Genomic DNA, 18,575 nt, shown 5'->3' with positions numbered 1-18,575 from the left:
AACAATCAACAACAGGCTCAAAGGACCATATGGAAGCAAATGCTAGTGTCAGTAATCTGAATCCCCAAATTTTCAACCAGTGTATGGATTCTGGGGTCTTTTAAAATCAAATTGGACCATTGAGGAAGTGTGCATCTTGCCACCCTTATGCATGTGCACAGCTCAACAGAATGATAAAGAAAAAGACCCGGAGCTTAGTAAGGGCAAGCAAGGGCTGCCGAGTTATTATTTTGTACTTAACTTTATATATAATTTTGTTTCCATTTTTGTGACCTACCCTTGCTTTTTTTTTACTTGTGTCTTGAGTGAAGTCTTAGTAATTGAATCAAACCCTAATTAAGGGAGTTTACTTTTGTACAAACTACATAAAATGTTAATTTACGAAAACAAGGACTGCAGAAGCAACCAGAGATGCAGAACAATAATAATATTAATTATTATTATTATTAATAATAAGCAGCAAAAGCTGGAGAGCAGGACTCAAGGAAGACAAGAAGAACAACAGCAGGAAACAGAAGCATCAACAGAAGGCAACAAGGAGCAGAGCTCACCACAAGTCATATGCTCAACATTCAACCACAATACAGATAGGAAAGCAAGTCATGGTCAACCACTCAGCACCTGGCTGGGCAAACCTACCACCGGTAGGTTCCTGACAAATATTGGTTTCTTTTCTACTGTCATGTACATAATAGGCAAGAAGATTACATCCAATACATTCAATTTTTAGTGCCAGCAACAGTGCTACACAAAGTTCACTCTGAATTAAATAACATAGACAGATTTAAAAAGGAAGGAAAACAACAAAAGAGTGAAACATGGGAGGTTTAAAAAATGATAAGCAGTCATAAATTATTTAAATCTAACAGTCATGGTATGCTAGGGAAAAAAACATTTTGAAGATGGATTATTATCTAGCCGATCAATTTAATTGGAATTAGAGTTAGTGATGTCACTTGCTTTTATAAAACAGGTGAGTTCTCTAGAATACCAGTTCAACCTATAAAATGCAAGCCAAAATCTGTACCATGTACAGGTATGATCTAAAGTGGCCTGAAATTTTAAAACAATTTAGCGGATGAGAAAGATGAAAGCTTCTGAAATCAGGGAAAGTCCCAGAAAATTCAGGACTAACAATAGTCAAACTGTTGAACAATAGTAGTGTAGTTGATTGACAATATAACAGTGTACAGAGAGAAATAATTACAACTAGGGATGCACCGATACCGGTATTTTGGTACCGAGTACGAGTACCGATAAATTTTTTTCGGTACTCGCCGATACCAATTACCGAGTAACGGAAGTCCCATTCAAGAAGCCAGGTGGCGTGTAATGACTCACCACCTGGCTTCCTGATTAGCCGGGAAGCCGAGCAGCGTGTAAAGAGTCGCCACACAAGTGACGAGAGAGCATGGAGCCGCTTCCCAGTCAATCGCGAAACCGGGCAGCGTGTAATGGCGCGCTGCCCGGCTTCCTGATACCGGAAGTACTCGTGCTAGGCATCTGAGTATTTAGGCGAGTACGAGTACTTCCCCAAATACTCGGAATCGACACCGATATCGATACTAGTATCGGTATCGGTGCATCCCTAATTACAACAAAAAGTATCATGCGACAAAATGTTTGATCAATAGTTCAAATGTTTTCCCTAGTGTTCCCTAATTATTTAACATAAAACTCTTGCCCCATCAGTATACACAAGTTACGTTAATTGGAAGAAGGATTGTTTGAGGTATATTCCATGAGCCCTCATGTATGCGTACCTAAAATCTAAAAAAGGCCTAAATTACGAACAGGATTTAAAGTGAATAAAATATAGCTTCTTGCTATACTTTAGGAGAAGCATTGCAAAATCTCCATTAAAACTTTAGCATTTGATAAACGGGTGTAAACATCTAAAATAAAATATCTTACATATTCAAAAGGAATTAGAGCTCATTAATACCTTCAGAAAAGAAAACACATGAAACAAACCTTACCAGATTTTCAACTTCAGCACTTTGCCTTACACCCCACTGGAAAGATCCCATAATTGTAATGGCATAAGACAGTGCCAAACCAACCTGTCCTGCATTAAGAGCTGTAGGCATACAAGTTTAAGAGTTACATACAAGCATACAATTATAACTAATCAGAGTAAAAGAGTGGTACCAACCACTTTCCCAAAACCACCTATAAAAGCTATTTGGCTCAAACTTGCATTAGTAATGTTTTAACCATATTGGTTTGAAAAGAAATTAAAATAAAGAAAGTAAATATCATACATTAGAATGGTAAATGAGTACAATACTACAGTTTAAGTGAGGCTAAACACATTGGGAGGAACTTATCAAAACTGAAGCAGACAAAATCTGGAGCAGCTGTACATGGCAACCAATCAGCTTCTCTCTTTCATTTTCGAACCTTAACTGAACTTAAGAGAGAAGCTGATTGGTTGCCATAGGCAACTGCTCCAGATTCTTCTGCTCCAGTTTTGATAAATTCCCCCCATTGAGTGGTAATTTCTTGTTTTTGTTGTTCCGTCGTAGTACAAGCTTATGGTAGGCTATAGCAAAGTAGTAAATTTAGTCTAGGGAGAGTTTGTCAGATTGCATTTTGTAGAAATCTTATTATACTGTATATATAAGCAGACATACAGTTAGCCTGACAGAGCAGACCCTAAGTATAGTTTGAACAGCTGTTAGGAATGTCCAAAGAGTAGTTGTATGAATGGAACCTTGCTATGCTAATGTGTAGTGGAAATAGAACTTCATTATGCTAATATGCATGACTTTGTAAGGTATGGTCAGTTTTACATCTTATAGTTAGAGCATGGAATATAAGGTCGGGGGACAGTCCTTTTGGACACTACTCATTACACAGGGCACAACACTTTACACTTCATATATAGAGACACAGACACCTGCCAAGGAATATTTTAAGATAGAAGACTAAAGACATATTTCTTAAGCTTTCACTAGACGTACAGTACACGCTTGAAGTAATATACAATATTTTTCGGTTATTTGTATGCACATTTTGAACTGGTACCTCCGTACATTATTTTTCTGGATGAGGTGAGTGATTTCCACTCATCCTCATAGTTAGAGCCGACCTGTGAGAAAGCTGTCACGCTTTGGCTCTATTGATCGGGAAGTGAGCAAACACACACCGTCGCTCGCTCACTTTCCGATCATCTCTCTGCAGATCAGTCACCGCTCCCCGCAGGGATTCCCCCCCCCTCCTCTGTGATGAGTGGCGGAACGGACAGGGGATGGGGCGGGAACAGCTGGCTCTCCCTCTAGATAGGCAGAGCCAGCTGTCACTCATGCAGTTGGGTGGATCTCGGCAGTGTTGTCGGGATCCGTCCCAGCTGCGGCGCTCACGGTATATTGCGGGCAATAGCGAGCTGGCTCCTAGGATCGGGTGAGTATAACTTTTTTTAGTACCTAGACAAAAATGACCAATTAATCTTGCAGTGCCGGGGTCCACTGCAAGGGTTAAGAAGAATTCTGCCCGGAGTTCTGCTTTAAATGTGGACAAGCTGTCGCCTTTATAAGATGGGTATGATCTACTCAATCTCAAATGAGAGTTAACTTTGCTGAAGCTTGTATTAAAGGTAGGTTAATGCCATAATCCTTGCAACACACAACTTACTCTTTGATAGAATGAGTGAACCAAAGGCAATGGCTATAACAAACAAGGCGCATATGGCATCCAGACGTACTGCAAGCCAACGGGATGTCGTCAGGAATAAAAACCAGGCCTCTAAAGAGAAAGCAATGAGTGTGATATAATGTGCAAAACAATGGCCGAAAAACAATTTTTTAAATTATGGTCAAAATATGTTTGAAATTTCTGTTTTCCTTATTTATTTACACTTGTGGCAAAAGATGTTTTGTATTTTAACAAAGGACGTAATTAAATACACAGATATGGAACTGAAGTACACATAAAGCTATGGTGACAGACTACAGACAAACAGAGCATCTGAAATACCAACCTTCCTGTGATGAAATACTGACTCACACGTCTGAAGGCCTTAGGCAATTGGTCATATGATCTCTTTTGTGGTAGCTGAGACCTTCAGACATCTGACTAGCACTAAAACGAGTCTGAAATAGCATTTCCAGTCCTTTTTGCAAACTCTCAATAGGATATGATTTTTTTTTTTTCTGAGCAACAGTTTTCTTCTCTTTACTATTCCATAAAAAAACAGATTTGTGTGTGGAGTGTCTAGATTATACTGTAGCTGTCTTCCTTTCCAGTTGAAGATCTCTGTCACCAGTGACCTCTTTTACTTCCCTGACAAATGCCCTCCTCACCCAGTCACTGAATATTGAATGTTGTAGTTGTGCAATATACTTTTCAATTTTTAATAATTGATTTAATTGTGCTCTGGAGGATATTAAAAGTTTGAGATACATTTTGAAAAATCAATCTTGATTGGTGCTTCCCCAAAACTTTGTCCAGGGTTTGTTTTCAAAGCTCCATATGATGCAGTTTGTTTAGATTACTACCCCAACAAGCTCTTTTAGATTAGTGAATAAAGGTAAAGCGCTAAAAGCCTCTCCGTGATGAACTAAATTAAAAGTGCAATAGTGTGTCCAAGCAATTATAATCACAATTAGAATAAATTATATAAATATATATATAAATTAAATAAACACCACAAAAATGTAAATATTCAACACACATAAAAAATATACGTTCAAACCTCAATACGAGGAAAACAGGTGTACCTGTGAAAGTGTCTATGCAAACATAATCATATCATAGAAAGAATGATAAAAAGTTACTAGAAAATTAAGTAAAAACATTTGCAACAAAAAACAGTTCTATTGTGACAAAAAGGTTTCTTTTAGTCCATTGTGACTTACCAACAAGAAGTTCAAGTGAAAAAAACAAAAAACAAACACAAAATAATCTTTTCTCTCCAAAACAAGAGCAGTGAAGTAAATGTGTTTCCCCAAAAAACGGCACTTCTTTGATGTGTTCGAAAGAACAAAAGGAAAACCCCCTCTAGGGTATGCATTCACCAAAAATAGGATGTTAAAAAAAGCAGTCAGACTCGCCGGGATGAAACAGGAGTTCCACCTCCTCCCATCCTACGAACTTGCTAGAATCCCATGGTCATCTCCCAGTTAAGGCCATAGGGGAAGGGGAAGAGAGCAATGACACTCATAGTGTAATAAATGGGGATTTAGCGCTTACATATAAAAAAGGGACAGCCGGCCGGTCGGTCAAACATATCTCTCCAAACGTTTGATCGACCGGCCGGCTGTCCCTTTTTTATATGTAAGCGCTACTGTTTTTATCTTCAATAAATCCCCATTTATTACACTATGAGTGTCATTGCTCTCTTCCCCTATGGCCTTAACTGGGAGATACTAGACATACTAATATGACATGACATACAGTACCATTTAAATCAATTAAAGTTTCAGCAGTATCCATTTAATAAAAATGTATTTTTGGTAGCAAAATGTGGAATACATTAAAGTGGACCTTTACCCATATCTTTAAAATAACAACAAAACACACCTTTAGAAATGTTTAGTAATGACAATCTACAAACATATACTTCTAGATAATTTTTGGCTTTGTATTCTTTGCATGACTTATTTCTCTTTTCTTCCCCAGTCTTCTCACAGTGGCCATGTTAACGGCCGATTACTAGCTCTCCTATTACTTCCTGGAACTCTGGCACATGTGACTAGGACATGTGACCATGCACATCATCTCAGGGGTGGGAAATGCTTTTCCCTGAGATCTCCTGAGATTACAGATGAGATTTCTCAGCAGTGCTCTGCTGATGTAACCTTCCCAGGATGCAACGCTTTTGCACATACATCATTTGTGCCAGAACTGGACCAGGAAGTAGATAAATTCTATTTGTAAGTAAATGAAAAACAAGTTTGTTTAATAAATGTAAGATGGTTTTAAGTCAGCATGCAGAGCTGCATGCTGCTGTGATTTTAGTAAAAGGGGGTAAAGGTCCGCTTTAAGATAGGTGTTTAATTGAAGGTGACGTATTGAGAGAAGGGATGGGGCACTTTCCTAGTCATGTCAGCACAATGCTTTACACCACTAGGTCTGCCTTGGTACAGCCAAAGAGAAAGTGCCCCCCAAAACATCAATAAAAAACAGGTGTGCATATGTCATTTATGGGGCTGGATTAAAAATTGGTGCAAGGAAAACTGGAGCAAAGTAAAGCTTTTGTCTATAGCGATAGGACCCCTGATTGGTTGGTAGAGAAATTAGCTCAGCTTTTGCTTTACTCAAATACAAGTAGGTTATATTTAGGTTACATACTGTTTACACAGAGCAGAGGTGCAAAGACCTAGTATACTTCTAAAATACTGTAAAAAATAGTCTTTATACAAACCAGAATGAAGATCTTGCTGTGCATCAAAATAATTTTGAAATCGCTCCTCTGCTTTAAATGCCCTAATGGTCCAAAGTCCCTGGAGGGAAGATGACAGATGGGAAAACACTGGACTTCGAGCTAGAAGAGATTAATACCATCTGTTAATTTAATATACGTTCTATTTGATTTAATGTAAAAACATGACCCAAACAAAAAATAATGGAGACCAGAATGGATTCCACCACAATTTTCATCCAGTTCATCAACACAGCAGCTACTATATGTCACACCTTTAGAGTAGATAAGGAGGTTGCCATTGCTGAACTCCAGAACATACTAGCTGCCTTAACTCCAGAATACACTAGCTGGCAGACATACTCTGAAATAATCGACTGGAACAAACATGCAGATCAAGAAAATTCAAGTGAAAATCAGAACACCGAATCTGGGTCAATGTTTCGGAATACACCAAAAGAATCAGCATGACATCCAGGGAACTAGTATTTTGAGGAACGGTCAGACTCCATACTTTGGGTTTTCTGTAATTTTTGTATTTTTTTTGTGGAAAATTTTAATTACCAATAAAAAAAGGTCACAGTTCCTAAAAGGTGATCCCCTTACCATGTTGATTCCAACCAGCATGACCTTCAGTCTGGATAAATGCTTTAAAGCTTTAAATGCTCTTAGATTGTAAGCCCTCACGGGCAATGCCCTCCTTACCATCTTGTCTTGAATTGTATTGAGATTGTAATGTCTTCCTTATATTGTAAAGCGCTGCAAAAACTGTTGGCGCTATATAAATCCTGAATAATAATAATAATTAATTGCTGATTAAAAAAATTAAAGATTTGGGCCCGAAAGGGATATTTTCCATAATGTGCTAGTATGTTAGCATGTGCGTATGTTATTATGGCAGATTTATCTACAGAAGTGATCCCCTCCAACGCTGCCCTCAGTCACTGGCTCTTCAATCTTCTCCCAGATTCCAAATCCTCAGCAGCTTGATTGCAGGCAATGTGTCACCCACCCTGGTATTCTGTAACTGGTTAAGATCTCAACTGCGGATTTAAAGGTTCACGGTGTGGCACTCAGTCTTGAACCCCAGGCGTCACTCTCAGTCAGTGTCGGAGAGTTTGGGGTTCATGCATCATTAGCCGTTATACCACACTATAAACAAGGAAATGAGGAGGAGTTATTCAGGCATAACCCCACATGAAAATTATGGATGCTGAGTGCACCAATGAGACAGTCCATGCGCAATACTTGAGTATATACTCCACAACCTAGTCTTAATTCAGAAGGCGGTATCAACTAGGTATTAGGCAGTCCATGTATAGCAGATACAGTTAACACAATCGAATTGAAAAGATCCCTGAATGACCCATGCAATGAGCACAGTCTGAGGCTATGTGCAGAGTACTTGCGCTTTTAGATGAGATGATCTCCCGGATCAAAAGACTCTCTTAGAGGAGGTGAGCAGGGATCGTCCCTCAATGAGCCGTAGAGGTAGTCTGTGGGGTAGCAAGGTTCCTGGGGTTATTAGGGCGTGAGAACCCAATAGTGGAACACCATTCAACGTTCCCTGCAGGTTTAAATAGCCCGCGGCCGTGGTGCACTTCCGCGTTTCAGCGTGGAACGCATAATACCTCCCTTAATGGTGGAGGAGGCCTACGGCGATTTACCCAGCCCATGCGATCCAGCGTGGAACGCAACCGGCCAGCGCCACGGACCCGAGGATCGTTACACAATGGGAGTTACTTTATCACATAATAACGAAGGCCACATTCACACTTCCCGTACATGTGAACAAGGCACATTTCTTCCATGTTTGCCAAACATCAGCAGAGGGAACCCCGTTTATTTCAATGGGCTGCCCTACACGTGAGAAATGCAGCAACTGCACATTTCCAAGCATTTGTCATGTGCCAAGATGCAGTTTTGCCTGCCACGTTTGGGGCGCCATTAACAAACAATGGCACCACAAATGCAAAACGCGCTTTCTGCACATTGCATGAGCGGGAAAGGGCATGCGTTTGCAAGAAGTGTGAGTGGAGCAGAAGAGTCCCCACAGTTTTCACAGCAAATATCTGCCATGAGTAATCAGGGGCTCAGATGATTCTAGTTTACATATTTTTGATAGTGAGGGAATATCAGTAATTCTGTAAGTTCATTTACTTGTACAACAACCCATTCAATAAGGCATAAAGTATGGTCCTTATAGTACATTAGTAAAGAATAAGTAGTGAGAATCACAGTATATTATGTAAATTCACAGTGGGGGACATGTAATAATTTACTTGTACCGCAAGGAACAGCGAGACAGATTATGGGGCAAATCAATGTACTACAAGATTTCATCTTGATTTATAAATACCCCTCTCTGTAAATAGGAATCTCTTAATAAGGGGATCGTCTGACAATTTCCTATCCAAAAAAACAGAAAGGCAGCCACCACCAGTGTGAGGCAAGCCAGATTCACATCAACCCCCTCTTGCAAGAAATCTAAGATTACTGGAATCCTTTAAATAAATTAGACAATTTGTTCAAAACCATTTTCTTAATACAAGCCTGACACAAAGGTTTGGAAGAGGATGGAGGCAGTTTACAAAAACAAGGGGCATGCTTTTTTGATTTGCAAACTGATTATGCATCCTGGGTGTCCTTAGGCTTAGTTTTGTTTTGAAAAAGACAGAAAGGGCCAAAGAGAAGGGATCAGAAAACAACCTTCCCAGCCAGGACCCCTGCACTAACACCTCATGTGAACCACCTGCCACTAAGATTATACACCCTCTCCACAAAAAGTGTATAAATAGGAAGGAGACAATACACATAAATAGAATGGATCTCCAATCCTACCTTAGAGCCACTGGGGTTAATTCCACCAGATTCAGAGGAAGTGCAAAGCCTGCACCTTCCAGCGCAGACCTAGTGAAGTGCACTTGACTATGTCCCCCTCCTGCAGTGCCTCCCATCTGACATTTGTGCAATCCGCCAAGCACTCTGTAGAAACTGCCATGCCCACTTGCCTCCGCTGCCTACCTTTCCCAGGTGTCTGTTTCCCCCTTCTCTCCTGTGTGTCCACTACATGGAATGCTCGGGAGTGCTTCAAAGCGTATCCCCCCGTTTCCTGGATGTGCGTCAATTCATGACCGGAAACACATTACCTGCCACTTCTGCTGCCATGATGGAAGCCACGAGGAGAGACTCCCTCCACCATGAATACCCACATGCACAGGAATGGTAAGCCACTGACCAGGGGGGAGTGAGGGGGAAAATGGCAGGGCTTAGTGAGGCGTATAGTACTGCAGCACCGGTTACGTAAAATAGTGGCACCAGGGAAGGAGAGGACCAAAAGGGAATGGGGGTGGAGGACCCAGCACGGCTGCAAGGAGCAAGCCCCAACACTGCAGGGACCGGTTCCCTCTCCCCACTGGGGAAAGAAACCTCAGGGGGAAGAAATCAGCCCTGGGAGAGAGTGGGTCTCCTACCTATCTACCCGGCCTGGATATCACCTCTATATACAGTAGATTTCCTGAATCTAACAGGACAGGCAATACCTAGGAGGACCCTGCAACTAGCATGCAGACCTATGAAGAAAACAAAAGTAATGACTATGCGTGAGTGAGGAAACACAAAGAACTGAGGTGTCTTTGTACGACAGCCCCTTTTATTTTCATTGTGGATGATATGTTTCATATTTTAGGGGGGCGGAACACATTTCTGTCCTGTGCTGTCCTGGAAGATGATTGGGGAAAACCTACCTGACCACTACTTAACTGTGCTTATGTCTTCAGTGAACATAAGTATCTTCTACAGCTAAATCTGTTGCAAGTTTTTTTCAAAACTGTATCAGTTGGTTTCACCTGGTTAGAGGTACAGGGGTACAAAAAACTATTACATATACTTTGTTAAACGAAGGGCAGATGATTTGCAATAGATGTGTGCCTAATTTTGTCGCTAGTTTGCTTGATAAATTTATTTAATATTTTACCCATTACTAACTTTTTTGTGCACTATATACACTAAGATAGAGTATAAGTAGGTACTATATTTAGGCCCAATGGTGATCAGATGCCTCAAATAAACATCAGTACTATGTACAGTTACACTATAACTATTTTCACTTTCTAAACAAGCTTTAAGTTATATCTTTAGATTTGGCATCAATGCAATAATGTAGGATGGCAAATAAAGCAGTCATGTGACTGTTCCATTACAAAAGCAAAGTTTACAAGATGTTGTAGTAAGGCAACATGATAAAATTACGATAGGAATGTTATATTAAAGCACAATAACGGATTCAAATGTTAAAACCAATGTCCTAAAAACGCAGTGCTTTGAGTTAAATATTGGGACTTTGACATGTAATCATTTTTTTAAATAAGTATTTTACATATACAGTATATAGAGAACACATTTTATACGGGGCTAAACTGAAGAGAGCAAAAGGACTAACAAGGTTTCTGTATATTTGCTTCAACCATCATGACTGCAATGCTCGCTTATTAATGGAATATAAAGTGACAGCAACCGGTTGTGCATGTCAGCAGGTAAGACAGTTCTACAATGGAGGCATTATGAAGCGCTTTCAAACTACAGTAGCTCCTTTTCTCTCTTCCTTTCACATTTTTTTATTTCTCTTTTATTCAATGGTCACTTTATCCACAAAAATAAATGTCACCTAACATGAACCAGACAACAGAAGGCATGTCAATCATTCCACTTTTGATAAAAGACAAACATTAGTTATTGTCTGAGCAACTATGAAAAGCACTCTGATTAGAGTGTCTTCACACAACAGCTCACAAATAGAATTGAAAACCTTATACAAGAATATATATATATATATATTTTAATTATATATTGTATATACATACATACGTGATGTTTATAAATCAATTAGCCTTGTTTTAAGTGTTCCCATGTGTCATGATTGGTGAGAGACAATCAGTTTAATACAAGGACTTTAGATATATCTCAGTGATGTGAACAAACCTCAATGAAAATTCCTATTTGTGCAATGTCATTATCCACATTTATCAAACCTAACTTCAAACTGTGTGATTATAGTCATTCCATTAAACCACTACAAAGTGTTTCACATCTAGCGCTCTTTTTTTACAAGTGCCCATATATGCAGTCTTGTTGAACAACAAAGTTACCTTTTCAGTCTCAAAGTGTTGGATCCTGTTTGTATCCTGTTTGTATCGTTTGTCTCTAGTCTCTCTCGATGTGTATCCTTTGGCTCTCCCTTCATGTCTGACTCCCCTGTCCTTATATGCACATCCACCCCCCGGCTATTCCACGCCCATCGATGTGTGACGTTGCCGGGGGGCATGGCATCTAGGTGCGGCCGCAGCGAGCCAGATCCCTGTGTGACTTCCTGTGTTGGTCCATTGCTGAGCAAAATTAAAAGGTCAGGTGGAGCTCCGTGCCCCCAAGTATCGCCCCATGGAAACGGAGTACACACTGTCAGTACTGACAGATCAAGACCATGATGAGGGAGTCGGTGCGCCCGGACGCATCCACATGCCTATATTGTTTTGTACAAAATACTAGGAGTAGATCACAAGCACAAATGGGTGGATCCTTTGTCCCTGAATGAACTCCAAGAAGTGGATTTATGGTAAGTACAAAGATCCTATTTGTTTTCTCATTCAATAAAGGACACAGTATTCAGCTATTGAGAAACAATTGGGAAATTCAGAAATATTCCATACAACCCCACATAACAAAACAGTAAAACTGGGGGTAGTCTGCATCTTAAAGAGCTGCCAGAAGCTGTCATCTGATGAGGCCTGAACATTCACCTGGCAAATTTGGAAAACAGCCTCATACCAAAAAGCTCAGGAAGCACTCACAGATCTAGTAGAGTGTGCTTTGACCGAATAAGGTGGAACCATGTATCTCCTCTCCTGTCCCCAAATGCAGGAAGTGATGTATATTACATCACTTCCGCATTCCTCTGTCACGCTCCGGTACGGAAACCGGAGATAAACTGATGAAGCAGATCTCAGCTTCATCAGCTTCTCTGGGGGTCCCTAGGTGACATTAGGGGTCTTGGATGATGTCTCCATAAAGAGGACCTGTTATGTGAATTGGCTATCACATAGGGGGTTTCTTATCCCCCTATGTGATAGCAATAAAGTTAAGTGTAAAAAAAAAAAGTTTAAAAAAATTAAAGCATAAAAAATAAAGCTAAAAAAATAGTCACAAATAAAAGAAAATGTAAAACAATTTTTTTTTTAAAGTCCCAAGCCCCCCTACACGCAAACATGCGTCGGGTGCACCAACGTGCGACAATGATGATTCCGCCTATTGTGCCATTAATTACTGATAACACTTAACTGATGAGCAGTAAAAGCTTTTAAAGCTTTGCCTATGGCCAATTTGGGTGTGGTTGTTTTCTGCGATTTCGTGGGCGTGCGCAATTTTAAGGCTTGACATGTTTGGGGTCTATTTACCGGACGTGACCCCGTTTATATTTTACCAAAAAATGGGGTTGATAATAAATGCTCCATAACATTTCAAAGGGAAACAGGTTTTTTTTTTTACATTTAGGATACTTTTTTGTTATATAGTAAAAAATAAAAATCCAGTAGTGGTGATTAAATAACAACAAAAGAAAGCTCTATCTGTCCGCAAAAAATTGTATAAAATTTGTTTCAGTACAGTGTTGCATGACAGAATAAATGTCAGTCAAATTACTGCAGCGCTGAATACTGAAAAATGACCTGGACAGGAAGGGGGTTTAGCACCCCGGTCTGCAAGTGGTTAAAGAATATAATCATTTAAAAAAACATTTTTTAAATATAATAATATGAAAAGGAAGTGCATGACTCTATGGAAAGCTTGTATGATGTAAAATTTTAGGATGGAAGGGGGAAACATTATAATAAAAGCTTATAAGAGAGTTAATAGCTTTATATGCTCCTTTATTGTAGGATCTATATAATAAAAAGTTATTTGTTTCTATTTTGTATGCCCCACAATAATTTCCCAAATTCTTATAAAAGCAGTTTAAGTATTAAATATGTTTAGTGTACATAAACACAATATCATCTCCAAAAATAAATATTGTCTTTTAAATATACAAGCTCAAACTTTAGTAAATAACAAACACATCTGGCAAACAACAAAAAAATTTACAAACCTCAATATAGGGGATACATATGAAATGTTTTTACCACATCAGTTTACAGTAAAGGGTAGCTGCTGTTTTACAGAATGTCCCCCCGCACCCCTTCATCAGAAAACAAAATGGTAACATATCAGATGTACACTGTAATGTTGATAAATGTAAAGTTATGCACTTTGGGAGTAAAAACATGCTTGCCTCATACACTCTAGGGGGAGTATGTTTGGAGGAGTCAACAGTGGAGAAAGATCTGGGTGTTCTGGTAGACCATAGAGTGAATAGTAGCATGCAATGTCAAGCCGCAGTTTCTAAAGCAAGCAAAATCCTTTCTTGTATTAAAAGGGGTCTAGACTCCAGAGATAGAGACATCATCCTGCCCCTGTACAAAGCATTAGTAAGCCCTCATATGGAATATGCAGTTCAGTTTTGGGCACCAGTTCACAAAAAGGATGTTGTGGAACTGGAGAAAGTGCAGAGAAGGGCGACTAAACTCATAAGAGGCATGGAGGAGCTCAGCTATGAGGAAGGATTAACTGACCTGAATTTGTTGCCTCTGGAGAAGAGGTGATTAAGGGGGGACATGATCACCATGTATAAATACATAAATGGTCCACATAATGCGCTTGATGCCAAATTATTCACTTTAAGGTCACTGCAAAGGAAAAGGGGGCACTCTTTGCATCTGGAGGAAAAGAGCGGAAAGGCATACGGAAAGGATTCTTCACAGTTAGAGCTGTGTAAATGTGGACTAGACTCCCCCAGGAGCTAGTTCTAGTTAACAGTTTAAAAAAAAAATCTGGATGTATTCCTAAATGCACAGAATATTACTGGTTATTGAGTTCTTATAGGTATATTAAGAACCAGAGATTGTTGATCCAGGGAATAGCCAATTGCCTTATGGGATCAGGAAGGAATTTCTTTCCCTGTTGGAGCAAATTGAACAATGCTTTATAGTGGTTTTTCTGCCTTCTTCTGGCTAAACAGTGGGTTACTGTGGGCGTAGCATTCTGTTTTAGGTTTTTCTTCTTTCTTTCTTCTTTTATCTCTAAAGGCTGAACTTGAGGGACTTGTGTCTTTTTGAAACTTGCCTAACTAACTGTTACTAACTAACTATGTAACACTGGATCCGCATGGTTTTGAACTGTGTCATTGTGGGCAGCGGTTTCTTTCTTAGAGGAGCTGGTGACAGGTCAGGCTTTGGATCAAATATATAACTGAAAGACCCATACCCAGGCTAGTGTGTGCTTTAATATTATTATTTTTCATATTTTATCTTCCCCCATGTGATAGTATTTACAGGTGATTGCAGTGTCTCTTCATAAGGAAACAAACATACCAACGCTGCACTGTCAATTATATATATATACATATATATATATATCATATACATACACACACACACACACATTTAAAAATGCTTTCAGCATAGAGACTTACTTGTTGACTCGAGTCGTTTGATATCACGTGACGTTTCCAGGAAATACTTTCTCAAGAAGTAAAATATAAGCACAAGAGGAAACAAGGGAATTAATATCCAAGGAATGACCGCGACGGCAACAGCAATCACACCTAAAATCTGGAGAAACACCTAAAAGAAAGAAATATAAAATTATTTAGATACTTCTAAGCTTTAACAAAACGTCATTCTGCATTGAGAAAGCTGGTTGGATGGCCAGTGAAACGTCTTCAAGAAAAATACATTAAGTCCAGTTGCCTTGACTTATTTTTACAGATATACCATGACCCGGATGAATGAGAACCTTCACAAACTTAAAGAAATCTAATGTAGCCAACACATTAAAGAATTGTTTTGTTTTTTTGAGGTCCGTAATGTGTGCATCGAAGACTCGATCAACCCTGTGAACAAAAAAAGTGAATCGTGAAATCACGAAATCATGTGGTCTTTCTCTGGTGAGGACGGGCCTCGATTTCCTGACCCCCCGGAGCGCAAGGCTCCTGACAGGGGCAAAACCCAACTTAGGTCCACCTACCCGAAGGCCACCTCTCATCATGGTCCTCCCAAAGAGAGTCCCCCGAGTGGGAGGGAGTGGCAGGGGGGCCCGTACAGGCCACAAAACCTCATCCCCGACATCAGGAAGAGCCCCGAAGGTACCTGCACCCTCCGTCTTCTGTGAAGTCGAAAGTGCCAAACGTGCATAATGAAAAAGTGTCAGCGCACAACGCTGACCGGCCTTGTGGCCGAAGTGCAAAAATATTGCCCCGGGTTAGCCATAAGGCCTGCCCTAGAGGGGTAGAGCAGAAAAAGATAGAGTGCCGTGACCTAGTGTCAGTGGATCACTGTGGGGTCCCTTCACCCACGTGATTCTCTGGCACACCCTGGGACGTCAACCCCAAGGGGGCACAGCACCACGGGCCTCCTGCGCCTCCCGAACCCTCCGGCCAGACCAGAGGTGCAGCACCCATCCCCATCAGCAGGCATTAGTGTCGAAGAAGCTCCCACTCCACTAAAAGGAGCTGGCTCAACACCCACCTTTACTTCAGAGAGTACTTAGCAACCATCCTTCCCAGAGCGGTCCATGCTGTTCCCCTCTGAAAACTGATAAGAACAGATACTACTCTTGATCTTAGCCAAAAGGCAGAGAAGCGATTTAACGATGCTACAATTGTTAGCCTACAATAAATTCCATTTTTACTTTTGGGTTTAGATACTTTAACTACTTCACAAGGCAGTCCAAATTTGGTTTGATCTTTTTCATCTAGTGTGAATATGCCATGAATGTAATCTTATATTCTTAATATAACAGACAATGCACATGACCTATAAAGTAAAAAAAACAGCAGCATGGCTAAATCTCTATAGTATGATTAGATAGGTATGCTTATAGTAAATACCATAAGGATTGTTTTTTGTCATCCATTTACAATCAATGTACTGGTGTATGCATATATCCTTTAGTACATCAGAGCCTATGAGTTCTCACCGCTATGCTGATATTCAAATACAGCAACATGACTGCATTTCAGATGCCACAACAGGCTTGTGGTCTGGCCTACGATACTGCCTGGCCACATATTTCTTCCAACTCACTGCTCTAACAAACTGTAAATGAAATCACATTTCACTGGTGCTTAGACTTTTTTTCACAGGCTCAAATTTGACAATGATTGCCAGGATGAAACTGTGTTCCACTCAGCACACAGACTGTTCCCCTTTAAATGATCATTTTCATTTTTGACTGGAGCAAACAGTATATGATAACAGTTATGATACTAGTGTCTCTGCGTCGCTGGGAAAGAACAACGTTAGTCAAAGATCGTTTAAACAGCCATCCAATCTCAGTCAACTTTATACAGCAAGGTTCATATTATAGGTTAAAAATAATGTACAGTATGTTAACTGTTTCAGTATTACTAGTGCACATACCAACCAATCAAATTTAGATTTCATTTTCAAAACTTTCTGACTGTAGGTAAATTTCCTTTCCAATACCTTCTATACTTGATGCCCATTGTTTTTGTTGTAGTGGAAAATATAATTTGGCAATAAAAACACTTACATAAAAATAAATAGCGACCAGCATCAAAACACACAAATAATTGTCTAACCTTATTAGCAGAAGGAAATACACCTACTACAGTCAACCATGTGGATAAATATATTTATCTTACAAAGAAACTAAGATCTAAGTCTGATTTTATGTGACGCCTGCAAAAAAATGTATCATTTGAGCACCAGGACAAATATTGCTGACAGCTAACTGGCAAGACACGGAGCAAGTTAAAACAATTCTTACAGTGAAAAGAATGTCCTTACTACTGTAACTATAAATTAGTATTTACATCTCCTTTTCATTCTCCCAATCTCACATATACCATCAATCTTTCAATCTGACAGTTTGTAAAGAGATTTAATTAAACAAAAGCCAAACCACCACCCAAATAACCTAGATTCTGCAAGGCTATGACAAAGGCAGCAAAGATGATAGTATTAAAATGATAGGCTTATTTAGTCCCCGAGTGCTTCGATTAGCCTCTTGTTAACGTTTAATGGCACTATTGTCGCACTCATGCTGAGAATGACAAATTAGGCCTTTGACTGCAAACAGAGCAGGCTAGGAGGATTTCAAACTGATTAACTGTCATGGCTCTTCTTGCCTTTGTGATTCTGTTTTTGGGAAACTTTCCGAGCTAAAAGCACCAGAATCAGAGGCAACTACTGATTTCAACATTTTTTAAGAAAAATAAAATAAATGAGAAAAAAAAAAAAACCCAAAAGGCTTTTGTATCCATATAAAGGTGATATGTAAAGAAAATCATTGGTGACTTACTTTTCATCTACTCTTATTCTGCACACTGTGATTTTCTATCCTATGCAAACATTTGAACATCACTACAGGATGCCTATGGGGTAGTCACTCATTAGTGAGTACAAAGAAAAGATAAAAATGGGTAGCACTGATGCAGGGATCCTCCAACCTGTCAACAAGTTCTGTTGTTGAAATGTAAAAATAACTTGTAAAAAAACAATAACTGAACAATAATAATCATTTCATTGCTCTAATTGGGGAGCCACTACAATTATTACTTAAAAACAATTCAAACTTGTTGATCATGAAAATATCCAACACAACAGAAAATATAAGGTTTTTGTTTCAGGGTGAAAAAAATATGTAGATCCTATCAATTAAACTACGCATTGATTGTGGGTACAGTCAAATGGAAATGCTCTCTAGTCAGCAGGGAGCATGAGCTTTGCGGTTTGCAGAGCTATAGAGTATGACTCAGCAGGAGGCATGTCGGATCTCTGCGGAGAGACTACTGCATTCACACAGTAAGCAAGGGATCTTCTCTGCAGCATACAGCCAGTTGACACGCTTTTCTATTCAAGCTGCAAGCACTATTTTGATCGCACCGGAGCGCACTGCAGGCACAAGTATTTTATAAAAAAATAACCACTGCCATTGTTAATATTACCAACTAAATGTCATTCAACTGGGGTGTACTTGTACTTAAAGGAGAACTATGAGGTGAGTGCTTTTCACTCACCTCATAGTTCTAGCCGACCTGTGACAATGAGACTGTCACAGGTCGGCTCAGTAGATCGTGAGGTTACATAGTACATAGTAT

At 39.6% G+C, this 18,575-nt stretch overlaps 1 protein-coding gene across 1 annotated transcript in view; it reads right to left on the bottom strand.

The window, feature by feature from the left end:
- ABCC4 (ATP binding cassette subfamily C member 4) overlaps window positions 1–18,575 on the bottom strand; it is a 211,660-nt gene that overhangs the window by 76,836 nt on the left and 116,249 nt on the right. Inside the window, exons 24-27 of the mRNA XM_018568481.1 lie at window positions 14,925–15,075; window positions 6,368–6,487; window positions 3,637–3,747; window positions 1,980–2,080 (exon numbers count right to left, since the gene is read on the bottom strand). Coding sequence (XP_018423983.1) covers window positions 1,980–2,080; window positions 3,637–3,747; window positions 6,368–6,487; window positions 14,925–15,075 — 483 coding nt within the window. The remainder of the gene's footprint in view (window positions 1–1,979; window positions 2,081–3,636; window positions 3,748–6,367; window positions 6,488–14,924; window positions 15,076–18,575) is intronic.

Source organism: Nanorana parkeri, unplaced genomic scaffold, assembly GCF_000935625.1.
Source record: "Nanorana parkeri isolate BGI_ZX_2015 unplaced genomic scaffold, ASM93562v1 scaffold1195, whole genome shotgun sequence".
Classification (NCBI taxonomy): Eukaryota; Metazoa; Chordata; class Amphibia; order Anura; family Dicroglossidae; genus Nanorana; species Nanorana parkeri.
The sequence above is the reverse complement of the archived record's forward strand: the minus strand, read 5'-3'. Positions and strand labels throughout refer to the sequence as shown.